We start from the raw sequence: 25,445 nt of genomic DNA, 5'->3' as shown, positions 1-25,445 counted from the left end.
TGGGTGAGTGAACGAGTGGGTTTGGTGAACGAGTGGGTGGGTGGGTGAGTCAACGAGCGGGTGGGTGGGTGAGTGAACGAGTGGGTAGGTGGGTGAGTGAACGCGTGATTGGGCATGTGGATGAGTGAACGAGTGGGTGGATGATTGAAAGAGTGAGTGGGTGGGTGGGTGGATGAGTGAATGAGTGGTTAGGTGGGTGGGTGAGTGCACGAGTGAGTGGGTCGGTGTATGAGTGAACGAGTGGGTGGGTGAGTGAACGAGTGGGTAGGTGGGTGAGTGGACGAATGGGTGGGTGGGTGAGTGAACAAGTGGGTGGGTGAGTGAATGAGTGGGTGAGTGAGTGAATGAGTGGGTGGGTAGATGAGTTGGTGCGTGACACGGCCATTATGAACTCCGACCCACACGGCACTGACAATCGAAGGCACCAACCCAAAAACATGTCTGCAACGACATTTCGTGTCCTTGTGACTTTATGTATAATAACAAGACTCGTATAAAATTATCTTATCATAACAATACTCCTTACAATATATTTACAATAGTAACAACATACCAAAATTCGACATTACGTACGACGCTATATATTATAAAATATTACTATTGTTTAACACACACCACGTGACGGGCCTAGGCAGGATTCTCGCGCCAGTGCCTGCACCAGGCCTCCCACTCCCCATGTCCTGGAAACCGTGTGGCGAGGTCACCCACTCCCTCTTCCTCCTCCTTTGAGGACTGCCACCGGATGAAAACCAGCATGGATTAGAGTCTGGGGTAAAGGGGTGCCCTGGGTGGGCTGAGTGTGGGGTGAGCGTTTGGTGAGTACAGTGAGAGTAGCTGTGTCCAGTCCATGTCTGGTGTCCACTCTTAAGTCTTCTGCCACAGCTGCTCCCTACGGAAGTGTGTGTGTGTGTTGAGTGTGTGTGGTGAGTGTGGTGAGCGTGTGTGGTGAGTGTGGTATTACAGGGTGGGTAGCTGGGTGCATGGTGAGTTGGTGGTGCTGTTCGTGGTGGTGGTTGGCACCAACTCCACCACCACCACCCCGCTACTGTGCCGTGGCCTGGCCACCCCACAGCACCATGCGCTTCTCCTCCTCTGGCTGCTGCACCTCCTCCACCTTCTCTTCCTCCTCTTCTGTCTTCTCTTCCTCCTCTTCCATCTCCTCCTTTGTCTTCTTCACCTCTGTCGTATCCTCCTCATGTTTGTCCTTTTCCTCATTCCCATCATTGTCCTTCTGATTCCCATCTTTGTCCTTCTCCTCCTTATCCTTGTACTCATCCTTCTCCGTCTCCTCCCCCTCTTTCTCCTCCTCCTCCTTCAACTCCTCCTCCACAACCTCCAACCACTCTCCATAGATGTGGTCGAGCAGTGAGAATGATGATGATGATGATAGGGGCTTCTCCTCCAGCTCAACTCTGCGGAGACAGCAGGACCACAGCACCACAGCACCATCACTTCAGCATCTCACTACTACCGCCAGAAGGTCGCAGTTGGTCTTCCACCGCCACCGCCACCAGCTCCTCCCATGGGTGAACTAACGGATTAAAACTACGACTTTATTTTACCAGCTGTAACGCTCCCACTGAGCTGCTGTGTAGCTCTTTTTAAGAAGCGGCCTTCGCCATCACAAGCAATAGCAGCTCAACCAAGTGGCTGATATCATTATCAAGTGGCCATGTAACAGCAGCAGCCAAAGAGTCTAACCGCGTGGTGATGTCAATTCAAAATGTGGAGAGAAAACCCCAGAGGACCTGGAGAAAAATTAACACAGTGACCACCACGGGGGGAGAGACGCAGACTCCAAATATAGAGCAGCAGCAGGCATCGTCAGGGGTCGGGATTGAACCCACGACCTCCTGCGTACCAGGTGAGGTATTTAACATCTCTACAGGGAAAAAGAGATATGCAGACTCCAAATAAAAAGCAGCAGCAGGCATCGTCAGGGGTCGGGATTGAACCCACGACCTCCTGCGTACCAGGTGAGGTATTTAACATCTCTACAGGGAAAAAGAGATATGCAGACTCCAAATAAAAAGCAGCAGCAAGCATCGTCAGGGGTCGGGATCGAACCCACAACCTCCTGTGCACCAGGCAAGGTAGTTAACATCTCCACGGGTATAGAGAGAGATGCAGACTCAGAATATACAACAGCAGCAGGAATCGCCAGGGATTGGGATTGAACCCAAGGCCTCCTGTGTAACAGGCGAGGTAGTTAACATCACCACGGGGAGAGAGAGACACAGACTCCAAATATACAGCAGCAGGTATCGTTAAGGTTCGGGGTCAAACCCACGACCTCCTGCGTACCAAGCGAGGTAGTTGACATCTCAGCCCTGCACTGAGCACACAGTAAGAGTCTCACCGTGGCTCGGCAGCTTCAGAGGCCTGCAGATCCCCAGCAGTGGTGGTGGTGGACTCGCCGGTGGTGGTGGTGCGGACCCTGAGGGTCATGGAGATGACCCTGCCGATGGTGGTGATGGTGACCTCGCTGGTCGGAGTGGCGGTAGCCCTAGTGGGGGTGGCGTTGGCCCTGGTGGGGGTGGCAGTGGCCCTGGGGCGGGTGACGTGGGCCCTGGTGGGGGTGGCATTGGCCCTGGTGGGAGTGGCAGTGGCCCTGGTGGGGGTGGCAGTGGCCCAGGGGCGGGTGACGTGGGCCCTGGTGGGGGTGGCATTGGTCCTGGTGGGGGTGGCAGTGGCCCTGGTGGGGGTGGCAGTGGCCCTGGGGCGGGTGACGTGGGCCCTGGTGGGGGTGGCATTGGCCCTGGTGGGGGTGGCAATGGCCCTGGTGGGGGTGGCATTGGCCCTGGTGTGGGTGGCGGTGGCCCTGGTGCGGGTGGCGGTGGCCCTGGTAGGAGTGGCGTTGGCCCTGGTGGGGGTGGCAGTGGCCCTGGTGGGGGTGGCAGTGGCCCTGGTGGGGGTGGCAGTGGCCCTGGTGGGGGTGGCAGTGGCCCTGGTGGGGGTGGCAGTGGCCCTGGTGGGAGTGGCGGTGGCCCTGGTGCGGGTGGCGTTGGCCGTGGTGCGGGTGGCGGTGGCCCTGGTGGGGGTGGTGTTGGCCCTGGTGGGGGTGGCAGTGGCCCTGGTGGGGGTGGCAGTGGCCCTGGTGCGGGTGGCGGTAGCCTTGGTGGGGGTGGCGGTGGCCCTGGTGGGAGTGGCGTTGGCCCTGGCGGGGGTGGCAGTGGCCCTGGTGGGGGTGGCAGTGGCCCTGGTGGGGGTGGCAGTGGCCCTGGTGGGGGTGGCGGTGCCCTTGGTGGGAGTGGCAGTGGCCCTGGTGGGAGTGGTGGTGGTCCTGGTGGGGGTGGCAGTGTCCCTGGTGGGAGTGGCAGTGGCCCTGATGGGGGTGGCCGTGGCCCTGGTGGGGGTGGCGGTGGTCCTGGTGGGGGTGGAAGTAGCCCTGGTGGGAGTGGCGGTGGCCCTGGTGGGAGTGGCGGTGGCCCTGGTGGGAGTGGCAGTGGCCCTGGTGGGAGTGGCGGTGGCCCTGGTGAGGGTGGCGGTGTCCCTGGTGGGGGTGGAGGTGTCCCTGGTGGGGGTGGCGGTGTCCTTGGTGCGGGTGGAGGTGGCCCTGGTGGGGGTGGCGGTGGTCCTGGTGGGGGTGGAAGTAGCCCTAGTGGGAGTGGCGGTGGCCCTGGTGGGAGTGGCGGTAGCCCTGGTGGGAGTGGCAGTGGTCCTGGTGGGGGTGGCAGTGTCCCTAGTGGGGGTGGCAGTGGCCCTGGTGAGGGTGGCAGTGGCCCTGGTGAGGGTGGCAGTGGCCCTGGTGGGGGTGGCAGTGGCCCTGGTGGGGGTGGCAGTGGCCCTGGTGAGGGTGGCAGTGGCCCTGGTGAGGGTGGCAGTGGCCCTGGTGAGGGTGGCAGTGGCCCTGGTGAGGGTGGCAGTGGCCCTGGTGAGGGTGGCAGTGTCCCTGGTGGGAGTGGCGGTGGCTCTGGTGGGAGTGGCGGTGGCCCTGATGGGGGTGGCCGTGGCCCTGGTGAGGGTGGCGGTGGTCCTGGTGGGGGTGGAAGTAGCCCTGGTGGGAGTGGCGGTGGCCCTGGTGGGAGTGGCGGTGGCCCTGGTGGGAGTGGCAGTGGCCCTGGTGGGAGTTGCGGTGGCCCTGGTGGGAGTGGCGGTGGCCCTGGTGAGGGTGGCGGTGTCCCTGGTGGGGGTGGAGGTGTCCCTGGTGGGGGTGGCGGTGTCCCTGGTGCGGGTGGAGGTGGCCCTGGTGGGGGTGGCGGTGGTCCTGGTGGGGGTGGAAGTAGCCCTAGTGGGAGTGGCGGTGGCCCTTGTGGGAGTGGCGGTGGCCCTGGTGGGAGTGGCAGTGGTCCTGGTGGGGGTGGCAGTGTCCCTAGTGGGGGTGGCAGTGGCCCTGGTGAGGGTGGCAGTGGCCCTGGTGGGGGTGGCAGTGGCCCTGGTGGGGGTGGCAGTGGCCCTGGTGGGGGTGGCAGTGGCCCTGGTGAGGGTGGCGGTGGCCCTGGTGGGGGTGGCGGTGGCCCTGGTGAGGGTGGCGGTGGCCCTGGTGGGGTTGGCGGTGGCCCTGGTGGGGGTGGCGGTGGCCCTGGTGGGGGTGGCGGTGGCCCTGGTGGGAGTGGCAGTGTCACTGGTGGAGGTGGCAGTGTCCCTGGTGGGGGTGTCGGTGGCCGTGGTGGAGGTGGCAGTGGTCGTGGTGGGGGTGGCGGTGTCCCTGGTGGGGGTGTCCGTGCTGGGGGTGTCCTTTCTCTTGAGCCAGCCGTGAGCCAGCGCCTGATCCGGAGTCATCCGCAGTTCCGGATCCCACCTGGGGTAGGAGTGGGGGTGGGGCGGAAGAGGGGGGGTGGTGGGGGGGGACATGGAGAGGGGTGGGGGGGAGCGGTGGTGCAGTGGTTAGCGCTACGCTACCACAGACCCGGCAGAGACCCGGATTTCTATCCCCGCTCACAGCCACCAACACCGCTAGTGATGGCGATTATCTGATCCCGTACATGGGCCTCCTCCCCTAGGTCGACTCAGCCTCAAATGAGTACCCTGCTTTGTAGGCAACATCGCCACTCGGGAGACAAAGGCGGCCGGGCGTAATTGCTGGCCACCCACCCACTCGTGTGCTACAGTGCCGGCCGTCGTAGGTGCTTGCAAACAGCACTTGCCCCTACAGTCTATTAAGGCTATACTGGGGGGACCTTTGTCTTTGTGTGTGTGTGGTGTGTGGGGTGGTTGGGCAGGTGTGTGGGTTTGTGTGGGGTGGATGGGTGTGTGTGGGTGGTGGACGTGTGATGTGTGTGATCTGTGTGTGGTGTGAGTGGGGTGGGTGGTGTGGGTAGGTGGGGTGGGTGCGTGGTGTGGTTGTGGTTGGGTGGGTGTAGTGGGGTGAGTGTGGTGGGTGTCGTGGGTGTGCTGGGTGGGTATGGTGGGTGTGTGTGGTGTGTGTGTGGTGTGTGTGTGTGTGGTGGGTGTGGTGGGTGTGGTGTGTGTGGTGTGTGTGATGTATTTGGTGTGTGGTGTGTGTATGGTGTGTGTGGTGTGTATGTCGTCTGTGTGTGGTGTGCGTGGTGTGTGTGCGGTGTGTGTTTGTAGTGTGTGTGGAGTGTGTGTTTAAGTTTGTTCTCACTGCAGGCAGCATTTCACGAAGTTCATGAGCTGCGCCCCACATCCCTGCAGCACGTGGTGCAGGGGAACGCTTCCAGGGGGACGCGACCTGGAAGGCCAGTGAGGCCTTCCGAAAGGGTCTGCAGGAGAGAGACAGACCATCAACACCACCATCATCTCCAACATCACCACCATCTCCATCACCACCACCAACGCCATCTCCATCACCACCACCGCACCACCACTCTTTCTATCATCATAAAAGTACCACCACACCACCATCACTGTACCTCCACCACTGCACTACCACCACCACCACCGCACTACCACCATCATCATCATCACCACATGACCACCACCCTTAAACTCACCAAAGTAAGACGCCCTGTAGGGAGCTTTCTCGACCATTCGTTTGGGAGGCATGCCCAGGATCTGCTCAACCATTTCAAGGCAGAGAGACAAAGACACAGAGAGACACAGACACCAGGTAAGGCCCCTGTGTAGCTCTTTTTCAGAAGCGACCTGGCCATCACAAATGACAGCAACTTAACCAAGTGGCTGATGTCATCATCATCACATTCTACAGACACATATAGACCCATACACGTAGAGACCCATGGAGAGGCCCATAGAGACTCATAGAGACTCACAAAGACTCCTCACAGACCCATACTCAAAAAGACCCACAGAGACTCACTGAGACCCAAAGAGACCCATGCTCATATAACACCCATAAAGACTCATACTCATAGAGACCCATAGACCCACAGAGAACTCACAGAGACCCATAGAGGGATCCACAGAGACCCAGACTCATAGAGACCCACATGAACCCACAGAGACCCATACTTGTAGAGACCCATACTCGGAGAGACCCATACTCGCAAAGACCCATACTTAAACTAAACTACGTTTATTGTTCCAGCTGCAAGGCTGGTAAAGTGGATAGATGGGTGGGTGAGTTGGTGGATGGGTGACTAGATGGGTGGGTGGGTGGATGGGTGGGTGAGTGGGTGGATGGGTAACTAGGTGGGTAGGTGAGTGGGTGGATGGGTGGGTGGCTTGGTGGCTAGATGTGTGGGTGGGTAAGTGGGTGGATGGGTGACTCATTGGGTGGGTGGGTGAGTGGGTGGATGGGTAACTATGTGGGTGGGTGAGTGGGTGGATGGGTGGGTGTGTGAGTGGGTGGATGGGTAACTATGTGGGTGGGTGAGTGGGTGGATGGGTGGGTGTGTGAGTGGGTGGAGGGGTGACTAGATGGGTGGGTGGGTGGATGAGTGGGTGGATGGGTGACTAGATGGGTGGGTGACTGGTTGGGTGGGTGGATGGGTGGATGGGTGGGTGGCTGGGTGGCTAGATGGGAAGGTGGGTGGGTTGAGTGGGTGGGTGGGTGGGTGAGTGGGTGAGTGGGTGGATGGGTGACTAGGCGGGTGGGTGGATGGGTAGGTGAGTGGGTGGATAGGTGACTAGATGGGTGGGTGGTGGGTGAGTGGGTGTATGGGTGGGTGAGTGGGTAGATGGGTGACAAGGTGGGTGGGTGAGTGGGTAGATGGATGGATGGGTGGATGAGTGGGTGGATGGGTGACTATTTGGGTGGGTGGGTGTGTGGATGGGTGGGTGGATGGTTGACTAGATGGGCGGGTGGATGGGTGAGTGGGTGGATGGGTGGGTGAGTGGGTGGATGGGTAACTAGGTGGGTAGGTGAGTGGGTGGATGGGTGAGTGGCTGGGTGGGTGGCTAGATGTGTGGGTGGGTAAGTGGGTGGATGGGTGACTCGATGGGTGGGTGAGTGGGTGGATGGGTAACTATGTGGGTGGGTGGGTGAGTGGGTGGATGGGTGGGTGAGTGGGTGGAGGGGTGACTAGATGGGTGGGTGGATGAATGGATGGATGGGTGGGTGAGTGCATGGATGGGTGACTATATGGGTGGGTGGGTGACCGGTTGGTTGGGTGGGTGGCTGGGTGGATGGGTGGGTGGGTGGCTGGCTGGGTGGCTGGGTGGCTAGATGGGTAGATGGGTGGGTGAGTGGGTGGATGGGTGAGTGGGTGGATGGATGGGTGAGTGGATGAGTGGGTGGATGGATGGGTGAGTGGATGAGTGGGTGGATGGGTGACTAGGCGGGTGGGTGAGTGGGTGGATGGGTAGGTGAGTGGGTGGATAGGTGACTAGATGGGTGGGTGGTAGGTGAGTGGGTGGGTGACTGAGTGGGTGGATGGGTGACTAGATGGGTGGGTGGGTGAGTGGGTGGGTGGGTGGGTGGATGGTTGGGTGGATGGGTGGATGGATGAGTGGGTGGCTAGGTGGATGGGTGGGTAGGTGGCTGGGTGACTAGATGGGTGGGTAAGTGAGTGGGTGGACGAGTGGATGGCTTCGTGGGTGGTTGATTGGGTGAGTGGGTGGATCGGTAACTGCGTGGCTGGGTGACTAGATGGGTGGGTGGATAACTCGGTGGGTGGGTGGATGGCTGGGTGGGTGGATGTCTGGATGAGTGGGTGGGTGAGTGGGTGGATGGCTGGGTAGGTGGCTGAGTGGGTGACTGGGTGGATGGGTAACTGCGTGTCTGGGTGACTGGGTGGGTGGGTGGATAGCTCGGTGGGTGGGTGGGTAGATGGCTGGGTGGGAGGGTAGGTGTTTGGCTGGCTCGGTGGGTGGGTTTCTGGTTGGGTTGGTGGCTGGGTGGCTAGATGGTTGGGTGGGTGGGTGGGTGGATGGCTGGGTAGGTGGGTGGCTGGGTGGGTGGCTGGGTGGCTAATTGGGTGGGTGGGTGAGTGAGTAGATTGATAGATGGCTTCCTGGCTGGCCGGGCCAAGTCGGCTGGTGCCTCCCCGAGATGCCCCGGTCACCTCGATGCAGCAGGCCACGTGGTCGTTGTCCATGTCGGAGACAAAGAGCTCCTTTCTGATGGCCAGCTTGGCGACGGTGCAGCCCAGGGACCACATGTCCATGGCGCAGGTGGCCGGGTAGCCCAGAACCACCTCGGGGGCCATGTAGGGGAGGGTGCCTCCAATGCGCGACGCTGTGCGGACGACAACGACAGCATCAGGATGGGTGGGTGAGTTGGTGGATGGTTGGGTGGGTGGATGGATGGGTCGGTGACTCCCACACACATGGACAAACAACAATAACTGCCATTTGCCACTGAGTGGCTTTGATGTCACCACGACACTTGTGCCAGGCTATGTTCATGTTGAGGTCACGTGAAGTGTCAAACGCCCGCTGACAGGAGGTCACGGGGCAGACACAGGTGCCATGGGTCGACTGACTGAGACGACTAGCTGATGCACCACCTGTGCCCCCTACTGTGCCAACCTGCTGTGCTTTATCCACCCGGCGCTCCATTGTGGTTGGAGGGCGACTGCCTCCAACTGCCCAGTAGCGTCATTCACGTACCTCCTCCACCAGTCCAGCTCCCGACAGAGGGAGTGAGCGTTCGTACATTCCACATTGCCATCCGTAGTGGCTTTTTGTTGTTTCTGGAGGAACCCAGAGGGTGAGTATTCAGTCTCCTGGCTCCGCGAAATGGGGCTTGGTCAGGAGACGTCATAGACGCCTGTCCCCCCGGGGCCTCCGGCACAAGCTTAATTATATTTTTTAAATCGTACTTTTGTGGTAGTTAATTGAAGGTGGAGGGGTTACCAGCCTCTCGCACCCATCCAGAGCCCCCATTTGGCCGGTGTTGTGGTTACAACCGCCATGAAGGGAAAGGCCAATCTAAATTGGCCCTCCCCCCATGGCACTGGGGGGTAGGCCAAGTCACAGCGTTGCCGTTCGGCACCACACACCCACACACACACACCCACCCACCCACCCAGACACACACCCACGCCCACGTAAAGGTCTGTGGGGGGAGTCACCACTCACGTTGTTGGTCCACAAAGAAGCTGAAGCCGAAGTCGGTGACTCTGACCACCCTGCTTGAATTGTTCTTCAAGAGAACATTGCCCTGGATGGTGAGCGAGCAGCAGACAAAGAGAGAGAGGATTAACACTACTCAGCGGGATCAAGGTGGGTGGGTGGGTGGATGGGTGAATGGGTGGTTGAGTGAATGGGTGGGTGGGTGGGTGAGTGGGTAGTTGGGTGAATGGGTGAGTGGACTGGTGGGTGGTTGGGTTGGTGGGTGGATGGGTGGATGGATGGGTGGGTGAGTGGATGGGTAGATGGGTGGATGGATGGGTGGATGGGTGGATGGGTGGGTGAGTGGATGGGTGGATGGTGGGTGGATGGGTTAATGGGTGGATGAGTGGGTGGATGAGTGGGTGGGTGGATGGGTGGGTGAGTGGATGGGTGGGTGGATGGGTTTGTGGGTGGGTTGTTGGCTGGGTGAGTGGATGGATTGGTCAGTGAGTGGGTGTGTGGGTGGATGGCTGCGTGGGGGTGCGTTTTTGTGAGTGTCCGTGCCCCCAGTGTGCCCCCAGCGTGCCCCCAGCATGCACCCAGCAAGCCACCAGCGTCCCCCAGCGTGTCCTCCACTCACCGGCTTGATGTCCCCGTGGACAATGCCCCGGGACTTGGTGTAGGCGAGGAAGCGGACGATGCCCCTGGCGTACGACCTCAAATCGTCCTCGTCGATGCGACACTGCCCCATATCTATGAGCACCTGATGGAGGCTCTTCCTGCGATGGGGAGACAGCGGCAGCGACGTGAGGTGACGTCAGGGTCTCGGTGGATTTCTGTGGGTGTCTGTGTGGATGTCTCTGTGGGTCTCTGTGGGTGTCTCTGTGGGTGTCTCTGTGGGTCTCTGTTGGTCTCTGTGGGTCTCTGTGGGTCTCTGTGGGTGTCTCTGTGGGTCTCTGTAGGTGTCTCTATGGGTGTCTCTGTGGGTCTCTGTGGGTCTCTGTGTGGTTGTCTCTGTGGGTCTCTGTGGGTCTCTGTGAGTGTCTGTGTGATTCTCTGTGGGTCTCTGTGATTCTCTATGGGTGTCTCTGTGGGTCTCTGTGTGATTGTCTCTGTGAGTTTCTGTGGGTCTTTGTGTGTCTCTGTGGGTCTCTGTGGATATCTGTGGGTGTCTCTGTACGTGTCTATGGGTCTGAGGGTCTGCGGGTGGTGATGGTGGTAGGTGGGTTGTGGTGGTGGGTCGGTGGTTGGGTGAGCGGGTTGGTCGGTGGGTAGGTGAGTGAGTGAGTCAGTGGGTGGTGGGTGAGTGAGTGGATGTGTGGTGGTGGTAGTGGTGGGTGGGTGGGTGAGTGGGTGGGTGGGTGAGTGAGTGAGTGAGTGGGTGGTGGGTGGGTGGATGAGTCGGTGGGTGGGTGGATGACTGGGTGGGTGAGTGAGTGAATGAGTGGGTGTGTGGTGGTGGTGGTGTTAGTGATGGGTGGGTGAATGAGTGAATGAGTTGGCGAGTGGTTAGATGAGTGAGTGGTTGAGTGAGTGAGTGAGTGGTGGTGGTGGTGGGTGAGTGAGTGGGTGTGTGGTGGTTGTAGTATTGGGTGGGTGAATGAGTGGGTGAGTGCGGGAATGAGTGAGTGAGTGGGTGGATGAGTGAGTGGGTGGGTGGGTGGATGAGTCGGTGAGTGGGTGAATGAATGGGTAAGTGCATGAGTGGGTGGGTGGGTGAGTGAGTGGGTGGATGAGTGGATGAGTGAGTGAGTTAGTGAATGGATGAGTGGGTGGTGGGTGGTAGTGGGTGAGTGAGTGGGTGTGTGGTGGTTGTAGTATTTGGTGGGTGAATGAGTAGGTGAGTGCGTGAATGAGTGAGTGGGTGAATGAGTGACTGGGTGGATGAGTAGGTGAGTGGGTGGACCAATGGCTGAGTGCATGAGTAAGTTAGTGGGTGAGTGGCTGAGTGGGTGGGTGGGTGAGTGAGTGGATGAGTGGGTGGTGGGTGGGTGAGTGGGTGGATTAGTGGGTGGGTGAGTGAGTTCCTGGATTAGTGGGTGGGTGGATAAGTGGATGGGTGAGTGGGTGAGTGAGTGGGTGAGTCGGTGGGTGGATGGCTGGGTGGGTGAGTGAGTGAGTGGGTGTGTGGTGGTAGTGGTGGTGGTAGTGATGGATGGGTGAATGAGTGAATGAGTTGGTGGGTGGTTGGATGAGTGAGTGGGTGGTTGAGTGAGTGAGTGAGTGGGTGGTGGTGGGTAGTTGTAGTATTGGGTGGGTGGATGAGTGGGTGAGTATGTGCATGAGTGAGTGGATGAATGAGTGGGTGGGTAGGTGGGTGGATGAGTCGGTGAGTGTGAATGAATGGGTGAGTGCATGAGTAAGTGAGTGACAGGGTGGGTGGGTGCATAAGTGGATGGATGGGTGAGTGTGTGGGTAAGTGGGTGTGTGGATGAGTGGGTGTCTGGGTTGGTGAATGGGAGAGTGAGTGGTTGTGTGAGATTATGCATACGTGGATGGGTGGGTGTGTGGATGGGTAAGTGGGTGTGTGGGTGGGTGGGTGGGTGGATGAGTGGGTGGGTGTGTGATTATGGGAGTGGTGGCTGGGTGGGTGAATGAGTGGGTGGGTGGATGGGTGAGTGAATGAGTGAGTCAGTGGGTGGGTGAGTGGGTGTTTGGGTGAGTGAACAAGTATGTGGGTGGGTGAGTGAGTGGGTGGTTGAATGGGTGGATGAATGTGTGGGTGGATGAGTGGGTGGGTGGGTGAGTGAGTGAGTGAGTGGTGGGTGGTGGTGGTGCTTGTGGTGTCCGTACTTCAATAGCTCCATTACGATGCATTTGTGTCCCCGGAAGTAAAACATATCCATGACGTTGACTACGTTGTAGTCCACGTCACTACGGACCGTCTGGAGCTCCATGGACATCCGCAGCTCCATCATCTGGTGCGCTTCGACTGTTAAGCTGTGATCGAGTGAGAGGTAGACAGAGAGACAGGGAGAGACAGACAGACACAGAAAGAGACAGAGAGAGACAAGTTCAGCACTTAACCGGTTGTGTGTTGGAGAGTAAACTCAATTGGTGGGAAGTGGGTGGTGGCAATGGGTGGTGGGGAGGTGCTGGGGGTGGTGGTGGGTGGGTAGTGATGGTGGGGAGAGGAGATGGTGGTGGTAGTGGAGGACGGTGGGTGGGGTGGTGGTGGGTGGGTGGTGGTGGTGGTGGTGGTGAGAGGTAGTCATGGGTGGGTGGGTGGGCGGGCGGGTGGGTGGGCGGGCGGGTGGGTGGGTGTACGGTTGAGTGATGAAGAGTCACGGCAAAGTTGCAGGCAAGGACGTTCAGCCCTAGTTTGTTGCTGCTGCCGCTGCTGCTGTGACTTCACAGCCAGGAGCAGCCTCATAATCTCTGTATTGTTGTTTGTTTTTGTTCTTGGTTTGTTGACTGCACAGCTGCCCCAGGGTACCACTCACTTGGTGGGAGAGGCGAGGATCTTGAGCGCCACCAGAGTCTGCGTCTTGTGGTCGAGACACTGCACGACCACGCCCTGCCCGCCCTGCCCGATCTTCCTTCCCAGCTCAAATCGGTAGTTGAAGTGCTCGTGCATGACCTGCAGGGGGTCACCAGGGGGGGGGGGGAGGTAATCAGGGTCGGGAGGGTCATGGGGAGGTCACAGGAAGGTAGTCAGGGTGGGGGTCAGGGTGAAGTTGGTCAGGGTGGGGGGTCCCGTGGATCTCTGTGGGTCTCTGTGGGTCTAGGATCTATGTGTGTCTCTGTGGGTCTCGGTGGGTCTCTAAAGGTGTCTCAGTGGATCTCTGTGGGTCTAGGTCTCTGTAGGTCTCTATGGGTCTCTATGCGTGTCTCTATGGGTGTCTATATGGGTCTCTATGGGTGTCTCTGCTGGTCTCTCTGGGTCTCTATCGGTGTCTCTTTGGATATCTGTGGGTCTCGGTCTCTGTAGGTCTCTATGGGTGCCTCTGTGGGTCTCTATAGGTGTGTATGTGTCTCCGTGAGCCTCACAGCGATTTAGTTGTGGGTCTCGATGGGTGTCTGTGGGTGTCTCTGTGGGTCTCTATGGGTGTCTTTGTATCTCTGTGAGTCTCATAGGGATGAAGCTGTGGATCTCTATGGGTGTGTCTGTGGGTCTCTATGGGTTCCTCCTGGTCTCTGTGTGTCACAGGGATGTAGTTGTGGGGCTCTATGAGTGTCTGTGTATCTGTGTGTCTCCCTGAGCCTCACAGGAATGTAGTTGTGTGTGTATGTGTGAGTCTGTGTGTCTGTATGTCTCTGTGAGTCTCTATGGGTCTAAATGGGTGTCTATGGTGTTTCTATGGGCCTCTATAGGTGCCTCTACATCTCTGTGAGCCTCACTGGGATTTATTTGTGGGTGTCTATGGGTGTTTCTCAGTGGCGGGCCGTGTATTTTACACCTAGGCCTTCAGTGCTATCCTCCCGCAATTAAACCGCCTTCGAATAACCTCAGCATGACACTAGGGCTATAGGCCATTGGTCATTCGACATAACCACCCCATATTCACAGTTACAGTAACCTTTATCGAGTAGAATACAGTGTTTTAACACGAGGCTCGACACCTATGAGAGTTACAATACACTAATTGCAGAGACATGAATACATGGTGACTGAAACCATAAAGGATGTACCACTATTACGCAGACTGACAGTATGATGCATCACAAATAGACATCGCATAGCCCAAATCAATGTCATTACCAAAGAAACAAGAACAAACTCACAACAACCAGTCACATTTACCCATACTACCACCAAGCAAGCAAAAATGCCGTAAAACACAAATAACACAATCAGGATTCAACAGGCTTCCCCACAGAAAAAACTAAAATCTAAATCACTACATCGAAAAATCTAAACGTCACTAAAGAAAGTTTAAATAAATATTAGATGATGCTACATTATGTGCTAGCTAGTTTTACTTCAGTTAGCTAACTGGCCCTCCGATCACGCCAACCGAAAAATGCTAACGTAGGCGGTTAGGCCAGCGAGAAGGCTCCGGCGTGTCAAAGAATACGCCAAACATGGCAAACTCCAAATCTGATTAGTTAAAGAATATAATAATAATAATAAACATCGTCCCCATTTGCTTCAACAGCAGAGGGGATTCATCCGACATTCTGAAGGCCTCGGGATAAATTTTTCACCCGGAGAGGCGGAGACAGCACAGGAAAATCTGATTGAAATGTATTAGATGCACTGGAAGCAGCACAACTGAGGGAGAGAGTAGCAATGAAATGACGTTAACAGACTGATGGGAACGAACTTTGTAAAATACGTATAGCATTAATGAAGATATATATTCAATTATAAAAATATAATCTTCTGATTCTGACAATCTCTAGGCCAGCAGAGAAGGCCTTAGTGGCCTTAATGGCCCACCTCTGGTGTCTCTATGAGTTTCTATGGGTCTCTATGCGTCTCTATGGGTGTCTCTGCATCTCCGTGTGTCTCACAGGAATGTAGTTGTTGGTCTCTATGGGTGCCTCTGTGAGGTCTCTGTAGGTCTCTATTGGTATCTCTGTGTCTCCGTGAGCCTCACAGGTTGTGGGTTTCTATGGGTGTCTATGGGTCTCTATGGGTGTATCCACATCTCTGTGTGTCTCTGCATCTCTGTGTGTCTATATATGTCTCTGTGGGTCTCTATGGGTCTCTATTGGTGTCTCTGCATCTCTGTGTGTCTCTGTGAGCCTCACAGGAATGTAGTTGTGCTCTTGGTCATCGTAGCCATGGTTCCAGATGCCGCCTCGCGACGTTTCATCCTCGCCATCGTCCAGAGTAAAGTACCAGATCTCGTCCATCGTGGTGAGTTCAAGCTTCTGGCGCTCGGTGAGGTGAGGCTCGAAGAGAGCCAGGATCGCTGCGGACATGACAACAACATCATCAACAACATCATCATCATCAACAACAACAACAACAACAGCAACAACATCATCAACAGCAACAACATCTTCAACAACAGCAACAACATCAGCAACAACAGCAACATCAATAGCAACAACAGCATCAACAACAATAGCAACGACAACGACAACAACGACAACGACAACAACGACAACAACATCAACAACAGCATCAACAGCAACAACAACAACAGTAACAAGAATAACAACATCCACAACAGCAACAACGATAACAAAAACAACAACATTGACAACATAAAAAACAAGATCAACAACAACTTAATCTAGAAACGAATTGTCACGTACACACACACACACACGCCGGGGTTAAGGCACCACACCACCCCACCCAAGTGGCTGGGATCATCGGCGCATGGAGACCGTAGAGTCTATGGAGTCTATAGAGACCATAGAGATCCACAGAGAACATTGAGACCATAGAGACCCATAGAGTCCATAGAGAGCCATAGAGACCCATAGAGTTCATAGAGCCCATAGAGACCATTGAGACCAAAAAGCCCCATAGAGACCATATATACTCATAGCGTCCATAGAGTCAATAGAGACCCATAGAGTCCATAGAGTCCATAGAGACCCATAGAGAACCATAGACACCCATATAGACCCAGAGACCATAGATACCACAGAGATTCATAGAGACCCACAGAGACCCATAGAGACCCATAGAGAACAGAGACCCATAGAGACCCTTAGAGACCATAGAGACCCACAGAGACCCAGAGAGACCATAGAGACCCATAGAGCACATAGAGACCCATAGAGACGATAGAGACCCACAGAGACCCATACAGACCACAGAGACCCATAGAGACCATAGAGACGATACAGACCCATAGAGAGCCATAGTGACCCATAGAGATGATAGAGACCCATAGAGACCCACACAGACCCACAGAGACCCACACAGACCCACAGAGACCCATATAGACAATAGAGACCTATAGAGACCCACAGAGACCCACAGAGACCCATATAGACAATAGAGAACTATAGAGACCCACAGAGACCCACAGAGACCCATATAGACAATAGAGACCCACAGAAACACACAGAGACCCATATAGACCCATAGATACCCTTAGAGACCATAGAGACCCACAGAGACCCATAGAGACCACAGAGACCCATAGAGCACATAGAGACAATAGAGACCCATATAGACCATAGAGACCCACAGAGACCATAGAGACCCACAGAGACCTACGCAGACCCATAGAGACCCATACTCATATAGACGCATAGAGACCCATACTCATATAGACCCACAGAGACCCAGAGAGACCTATAGAGACCCACCGAGACACACAGAGACCCATATAACCAATAGAGACCCATATAAATGAGAGACCCATAGAGACCCATACTCATATAGAAACAGAGACCCACAGAGTCGCATAGAGACCCATACTCATAGAGACCATAGAGACCCATAGAAACCCACAGATACCCATAGAGACCATATAGACCCACAGAGACCCATAGAGACAATAGAGACCCATATAGACCATAGAGACCCACAGAGACCTACGCAGACCCATAGAGACCCATACTCATATAGACCCATAGAGACCCACAGAGATACATAGAGACCCATACTCATATAGAACTATAGAGGCCCACAGAGACCCATACTATTATAGGACCATAGAGACCCAAATAGACCCATACTCTTATAGGACCAGAGACCCACAGAGACCTATACTCATATAGAACCATAGAGGCCCATAGAGTCCCAACTCTTATAGAACCATAGAGACCCATACTCACATAGAACCATAGAGACCCTTAGAAACCCATACCTGTATAGAATTATAGAGACCTATAGAGACCCATACTAATTTATAACCATAGAGACCCATAGACACCCATACTCATAAAGAACCAAAGAGACCCACAGAGACCCATACTCATATAGAACTATAGAGACCCATACTCAGATAGAACCACAGAGACCCATACACATAGAGCCCTATGTAGATCTACAGACTCATGTAGAGTCATAGAGACCCACTGAGACCCACAGCAACCCATAGAGGCCCATACTCAGAGACCTATGGAGATCCAGAGACTCATATAGAACCATAGAAACCCACTTAGACCCACAGAGACCGGTATAGACTCGCAGAGACTCAGAGAGACCCATACTATGGGTGTCTATGGGTGTCTCTGTGGGTATCTATGGGTCTCTGTAAGTCTCTATGGGTCTGGGTCTCTGTGGTTATCTGTGGGTCTCTATGGTCTGGGTGTCTATGGGTCTCTGTGTACATACAGTTAGGGAAAAAAGTATATGATCCCCTGCTGCTTTTGTACATTTGCCTATTGACAAAGAAATGACCAGTCCGTAATTTTAATGGTAGCTTTATTTGAACAGTGACAGACAGAATAACAACAACAAAATCCAGAAAAACGCATGTCAAAAATGTTATAAATTGATTTGCATTTTAATGAGGGAAATAAGTATTTGACCCCCTCTCAATCAGAAAGATTTCTGGCTCCCAGGTGTCTTTTATACAGGTAACGAGCTGAGATTAGGAGCACACTTTTAAAGGGAGTGCTCCTAATCTCAACTTGTTACCTGTATAAAAGACACCTGTCCACAGGAGCAATCAATCAATCAGATTCCAAACTCTCCACCATGGCCAAGACCAAAGAGCTCTCCAAGGATGTCAGGGACAAGATTGTAGACCTACACAAGGCTGGCATGGGCTACAAGACCATTGCCAAGCAGCTTGGTTAGAGGGTGACAACAGTTGGTGCGATTATTCGCAAATGGAAGAAACACAAAAGAACTGTCAATCTCCCTCGGCCTGCGGCTCCATGCAAGATCTCACCTCGTGGAGTTGCAATGATCATGAGAACGTCTTCTTGGTTCTTTCGGTAAAGTCACATAGAATGGGGATAAAATAGTAATAATAAAAATGAAATAAAAATAAAAATTCTCACAACGTTTCGGAGGCAACACAAGCTTCCGTCTTCAGGTGACTGTCCACCAGGTGACTGTCCACCTGAAGACGGAAGCTTGTGTTGCCTCCGAAACGTTGTGATAATTTTTATTTTTGTTTCATTTTTATTATTATTTTATCCCCATTCTATGTGACTTTACCGAAAGAACCAAGAAGATGAATCCCTGCAGTCACGAAAGCTTTAAATCTAAATCATGAGAACGGTGAGGAATCAGCCCAGAACTACACAGGAGGATCTTGTCAATGATCTCAAGGCAGCTGGGACCATAGTCACCAAGAAAACAATTGGTAACACACTACGCCGTGAAGGACTGAAATCCTGCAGCGCCCGCAAGGTCCCCCTGCTCAAGAAAGCACATATACATTGCCGTCTGAAGTTTGCCAATGCACATCTGAATGATTCAGAGGACAACTGGGTGAAAGTGTTGTGGTCAAATGAGACCAAAATGGAGCTCTTTGGCATCAACTCAACTCGCCGTGTTTGGAGGAGGAGGAATGCTACCTATGACCCCAAGAACACCATCCCCACCGTCAAACATGGAGGTGGAAACATTATGCTTTGGGGGTGTTTTTCTGCTAAGGGGACAGGACAACTTCACCGCATCAAAGGAACGATGGACGGGGCCATGTACCATCAAATCTTGGGTGAGAACCGCCTTCCCTCAGCCAGGGCATTGAAAATGGGTCGTGGATGGGTATTCCAGCATGACAATGACCAAAAACACGGCTAAGGCAACAAAGGAGTGGCTCAAGAAGAAGCACATTAAGGTCCTGGAGTGGCTTAGCCAGTCTCCAGACCTTAATCCCATAGACAATCTGTGGAGGGAGCTGAAGGTTCGAGTTGCCAAACGTCAGCCTCAAAACCTTAATGACTTGGAGAAGTTTCGATTTAAAGCTTTCGTGACTGCAAGGATTCATCTTCTTTGGTTCTTTCGGTAAAGTCACGTAGAATGAGAATAAAATAATAAATTGATAAAATAAAATAACACAATAATATTCTCACGACGTTTTGGCCACAACACAAGCGGCCTTCATCAGGTGAAGGGATGAGACTGTCTGGATAAAAGCGCTGGAGTGAAAAAGCTCTGCTCAGATCGCGACTTTTAAGCTGTGTGAGAAGAAACAAAGTGCCTTGACAAAGGAATTAGCATAGAATTTAGCATTTAAATGGCTGAGTGATTAGCTTGTGACTGCTCACAGAAATGGCTATGTTAAAGTTAAAGCATACACATCCGCAGAGGCACCCCTTGACAAAGGAATTAGCATAGAATTTAGCATTGAAATAGCTAAGTTAAAGCATACACATCTGCAGAGGCACCCCTTGACAAAGGAATTAGCATAGAATTTAGCATTGAAATAGCTGAGTGATTAGCTTGTTACTGGTCACAGAAATAGCTATGTTAAAGTCAGAGCATATACATTCACAGAGGCACCTAGTACAAATCAAACAGAATTTAGCATTGAAATAACTAGGTGAATTTAGCATTGAAATAACTGAGCGATTAGCTTGTGACTGGTCACAGAAATGGCTATTTTGAAGTCAAGGCCTACACATCTGAGATATTCACAGTAACTGGGTATACACTACAAAATATAATGAATACTATATAGTGAACCAATAAAAAACTAGTGTATACCCAGTTACTGTGAATAGCTCAGATGTGTAGGCCTTGACTTCAACATAGCCATTTCTGTGACCAGTCACAAGCTAATCACTCAGTTATTTCAATGCTAAATTCGCCTAGTTATTTCAATGCTAAATTCTCCTGTTTGATTTGTACTAGGTGCCTCTGTGAATGTATATGTTCTGACTTTAACATAGCTATTTCTGTGACCAGTTACAAGCTAATCACTCAGCTATTTCAATGCTAAATTCTATGCCAATTCCTTTGTCAAGGGGTGCCTCTGCGGATGTGTATGCTTTAACTTAGCTATTTCAATGCTAAATTCTATGCTAATTCCTTTGTCAAGGGGTGCCTCTGCGGATGTGTATGCTTTAACTTTAACATAGCCATTTCTGTGACCAGTCACAAGCTAATCACTCAGCCATTTCAATGCTAAATTCTATGCTAATTCCTTTGTCAAGGCGCTTTGCTTCTTCTCACACAGCTTAAAGGTCGCGATCTGAGCGTGGCTTTTTCACTCCAACGCTGTCCTCCAGACAGTCTCGTCCCTTCACCTGATGAAGGCCGCTTGTGTTGTGGCCGAAACGTCGTGAGAATATTATTGTGTTATTTTATTTTATCAATTTATGATTTTATTCTCATTCTACGTGACTTTACCGAAAGAACCAAAGAACACTTGGAGAAGATCTGCAAAGAGGAGTGGGACAAAATCCCTCCTGAGATGTGTGAAAACCTGGTGGCCAACTACAAGAAATGTCTGACCTCTGTGATTGCCAACAAGGGTTTTGCCACCAAGTACTAAGTCATGTTTTGCAGAGGGGTCAAATACTTATTTCTCTCATTAAAATGCAAATCAATTTATAACATTTTTGACATGCGTTTTTACGGATTTTTTGCTGTTATTCTGTCTCTCACTGTTCAAATAAACTTACCATTAAAATTATATACTGATCATTTCTTTGTCAGTGGGCAAACGTACAAAAGCAGCAGGGGATCAATTACTTTTTTCCCTCACTGTACGTATCCATAATAGAGGTTTTTGGGTTAGATCGCGTAAATATATAAATGTGTCGTTAAAACCCACCACCACCCGACACAGCCAACTAGTAAGGGTTGTCACGGAAACAGAACATGGCAATTCGTCACTAGTACAGCACACTCGTGTGTTGGGGAGCCAAGCCACAACATTTACAAACTGAGTATGACGTTTCACCAGTAATTACAACTAGCTGCATCAGGCAACAGCCAGATTGTGGAGAAGTCTTACTCTTTCGTTCCTTATATAGAGGCGTAGATGTGTTGACCACCCTTCTGCGCTCTTGCACAATGTGGTGGGGGGGGGGATTACTGAGGCAACGTACATTATGCATGTGCTTTATGCGAGCCCTTGGAACTTGTCCATCGTGTCTATTGTGTTTATGAAATAGCCCTACCAACGGTAATCCCTTTTGAAGTACGCTGCCCTTTGTAGGCATGCATTTAAATAATGTATTATTTGATGAATCGCTTCCGTGCAGCACTAAGGCAGTAGCTATCCGAACGGTTAAAGTTATTTTGATTTCTTTCAATTTCGATAGATTATCTAATTAGTCTTGGCCAGTTGGAGCTAGTTTTGCACAAAACTTCAACATGATCAAAATCAATTGAGTGTCCTTGTTGGCACGCATGTTATGCTACTGCTGACAGTTGCATTTGGGATAATTTAATATTTCTCTGACGTTCTTTTAGACTCGTGCTGATCATTCGTCCTGTTTGCCCAACATAATATTTACCATACGTGCAGTTAATCCTTTCGACACCTTCTGTTGATAGCTTCAGTAATACATCTTTTGTACCAGATATTAAATTCTGTATTTTATTTACTGTGCCAAATCTGACTCGGATGTGTTGTTTTTCCAAATATCTGGCTAGTTTATCAGTTACTCCCGCAATGTATAGTATTTTGATCGTTTTAATTACTTGGGCAGTTTCAATGCTCTTGTTATTTGATTTGGTTTTGGTATTCAATGGCCTGTTGATTTGTGCATTATTGTGACCGTTCACTTGCAGCGTTTTTTTAACATGTTGAATTTCACTTCTCAGACTGTCACCATTTGGCACTTTCTTAGCTCGATGAATGAGCATCTTGATAAGAGCAAATATCTGTGCGGGGTGATGGTTTGACTCTGCATTCAGATAGGCGTCAGTATGTGTTTTCTTTCGGTAAACACTGTGTTATTTTACCATTTCTACCTAGTCCGAGCAGAATATCCATAAATGGTAGAGTTCTATCAGCTTCCGCTTCCATGGTGAACTGGATGGATGGGTTTTGTGAGTTGAGATGATTTAGAAATGCGTTCAGTGTATTTTTGCCATGTGGCCAGACCACAAATGTGTCATCCACATATCTAAACCAAGCAGATGGTTTTAGCGTGCTTGAAGCTATTGCGTTTGTTACATACATATGTTCAACTTATTACACACCGTACGTAGCCAACCGTACTAAGGTGTGAGTCTCTGTGGGTGTCTCTATGGGTCTCTAGGGGTCTGGGTGTATGTGGGTCTACGGGTCTCTGTGGCTCTCTGTGCGTATCTGTGCATCTCTATGGCTGAATCTGTGGGTCTCTATGGCTCTATGGATGTCCCTGTGGGTGTATCTGTGGGTCTCTATGGGTCTGCATGTCTGTATGTCTATGGTTCTATGTGGAACTCTATGTGTCTGTGTGTCTTTATGAGTCTATATGTGTCTAAGGGTGTCTCCATGTGTGTATGCATCTGGGTCTCTCTGTGGGTTTCTCTATGTGTCTATGGATGTCTCTGTGTGTCTCTATGGGTGTCTCTGTGTGTCTCTGGCTTTCTATGTGTGTCTCTATGTGTCTATGAAGGTTTCTGTGTGTCTATGAGTGTGTTTCTGTGTCGATGGTCGTCTCTGTGGCTCTCTTGGTAAAGCGGTCACTGCATGGATTTTCTCTCCGGGTCTTCCGATCTATTCCCACTTTCCCCATTTAGGAATCAACAATTATCCAAGTGTGATTTGGCTGCTGCTGTGCCTTTCCACGTGACGATGATGACTATATCAGTCCACTTGCTTGAGCTGCTTTCATTTGAGCTGATATCATTTGTTTGACTTTCATGATGTTGCTGTTGCTCTTCTCTCCTTTCTCTCTCTGCTCTCTCCTCTCTGTTTCGCTTTCTCTTACCTTCAGGTGATTTGCTGCGAATTATTGCGCTACCAGAGGTCAGCGCACTCCACATATTGGCAGACGTAGGCTGACTCCTGCTCGGTTCATTTTCGCTCGTCTACACACACGTACAAAAACACACGTACACACACATTCACACTCATATAGATACGTACACACATATACAAACATACATATGCATACGTGTGGGTGGTGTTCGTATGTATGGGTGGTGTGTGTAAGTGTGGGTGGTGTTCATAAGTGTGGGTGGTGTTCCTAAGTGTGGGTGGTATTCGTAAGTGTGGGTGGTGTTCGTAAGTGTGAGTGGTGTTCGTAAGTGTGGGTGGTGTTGGTAAGTGTGGGTGGTATTCGTAAGTGTGGGTGGTGTTCGTAAGTGTGGGTGGTGTTCGTAAGTGTGGATGGCATTCGTAAGTGTGGGTAGTGTTCGTAAGTGTGGGTCATATTTTTAAGTGCTGGTGGTGTTCGTAAGTCGAGTGGAGGAGGCCACGCGTACCGCCATGGCGTTGATTTTCAGAGTAGCGTTGCTGTGCTGCTTAGATTTCACGGCTTCTCTGTGTGAAGAATGGTGGGGGTGGTGGAGAGATTCACAACACAGACTCACATCATCACCACAGACTCACTTCATCAACATAGACTCAGATCATCAACACAGACTCAGAAGATAAACACGGACTCACATCATCAACACGGACTCACTTTGTTCATAGACTCAGATCATCAACACAGACTCACACAATCACCACAGACTCACTTTATTCATAGACTCAGATCATCAACACAGACTAACTTTATTCATAGACTCATCTCATCACCACAGACTCACACCATCACCACAGACTCACTTTATTCATAGACTCAGATCATCAACACAGACTCACTTTATTCATAGGATCACTTCATCAGCACAGCCTTACACAATAACCACAGACTCACTTTATTCATAGACTCACCTCATCACCACAGACTCACATCATCACCACAGACTCACTTTATTCATAGACTCATATAATCAACACAGACTCACTTTATTCATAGGCTCAGATCATCAACAAAAACTCACACAATCACCACAGACTCACTTTATTCATAGACTCAGATCATCAACACAGACTCACACAATCACCACAGACTCACTTTATTCATAGACTCAGATCATTAACACAGACTCACTTTATTCATAGACTCACTTCATCAACACAGACTCACACAATCACCACAGACTCACTTTATTCATAGACTCAGATCATCAACACAGACTCACTTTATTCATAGACTCACCTCATCACCACAGGCTCACATCATCACCACAGACTCACTTTATTCATAGACTCAGATCATCAACACAGACTCACTTTATTCATAGGCTCAGATCATCAACACAGACTCACTTTATTCATAGGCTCAGGTCATCAACACAGACTCACATAATCACCGACTCACTTTATTCATAGACTCAGATCATCAGCACAGACTCACCTCATCACCACAGACTCACTTTATTCATAGACTCAGATCATCAGCACAGACTCACCTAATCACCACAGACTCACTTTATTCGTAGACTCAGATCATCACCACACACTCACACAATCACCGACTAATATTATCACCGCGGATTCAAATAATCAATACAGACTTGCATCATCAATACAGACTCACATCATCAATACAAACTCGCATCATCAATACAGACTCGCATCATTAACACAGACTCACATCATCAACACGGACTCACATCATCAACACAGACTCACATCATCAACACAGACTCACATCATTAATACAGACTAACTTCATCAACCACAGACTCACAAGATAAACACGGACTCACATAATCAACACAGCCTCGCATCATCAACACAGCCTCGCATCATCAACAGAGACCCACATTATCAATACAGACTCACATCATCAACACGGACTCACATCATCACTACAGACTCAATTCATCAACCACAGACTCACAACATAAACACAGACTCGCATCATCAACACAGACTCACATCATCAACACGGACTCACATCATCAACACGGACTCGCATCATCAACACGGACTCACATCATCATTACAGACTCACTTCATCAACCACAGACTCACATAAACACGGACTCACATCATCAAACAGATCCACATAATCAACACGGACTCACAACATCAACTGAGAGTCACGTACTCACCTCTTCGAGTGTTATCGCTTGGATCACGACGACGATGAAGAGAGCAAGGTAAAAGGGCTGCCGCCTGCTTCGCACGCGTCCAGAGTTATGATGACGCTGCCCCGCGACGTCACGTAACCCCGCACCCAAGTCTACTACGTAGCAGTGCCTCGCCCCGCCTACCGCCCCACCCACCGCCCCTCCTTCCGCCCCGCCCACATCCCCGCTTATC

At 51.8% G+C, this 25,445-nt stretch overlaps 1 protein-coding gene across 1 annotated transcript; it reads right to left on the bottom strand.

Moving 5' to 3' along the window:
* Nucleotides 1-452: 452 nt before the first annotated feature.
* LOC116938277 (uncharacterized) lies at nucleotides 453-25,404 on the bottom strand. Its single transcript, XM_076069035.1, has 13 exons — nucleotides 25,235-25,404; nucleotides 23,549-23,606; nucleotides 23,053-23,152; nucleotides 15,058-15,221; nucleotides 12,804-12,940; nucleotides 12,154-12,300; nucleotides 10,001-10,139; nucleotides 9,388-9,469; nucleotides 8,370-8,542; nucleotides 5,898-5,958; nucleotides 5,549-5,666; nucleotides 2,360-4,741; nucleotides 453-1,412 (listed from the first exon to the last, which is right to left on the bottom strand). The coding sequence occupies exons 2-13, from the start codon at nucleotides 23,552-23,554 to the stop codon at nucleotides 1,043-1,045; spliced, it is 3,879 nt and encodes a 1,292-aa protein (XP_075925150.1). The 5' UTR covers nucleotides 23,555-23,606; nucleotides 25,235-25,404; the 3' UTR covers nucleotides 453-1,042.
* Between the last annotated feature and the right edge of the window lie 41 nt (nucleotides 25,405-25,445).

The sequence above is a fragment of the Petromyzon marinus genome, chromosome 23 (genome assembly GCF_048934315.1).
Source record: "Petromyzon marinus isolate PM22_M1 ecotype Great Lakes invasive population chromosome 23, UKy_Petmar_22M1.pri1.0, whole genome shotgun sequence".
Taxonomy (NCBI): domain Eukaryota; kingdom Metazoa; phylum Chordata; class Hyperoartia; order Petromyzontiformes; family Petromyzontidae; genus Petromyzon; species Petromyzon marinus.
The sequence above is the reverse complement of the archived record's forward strand: the minus strand, read 5'-3'. Positions and strand labels throughout refer to the sequence as shown.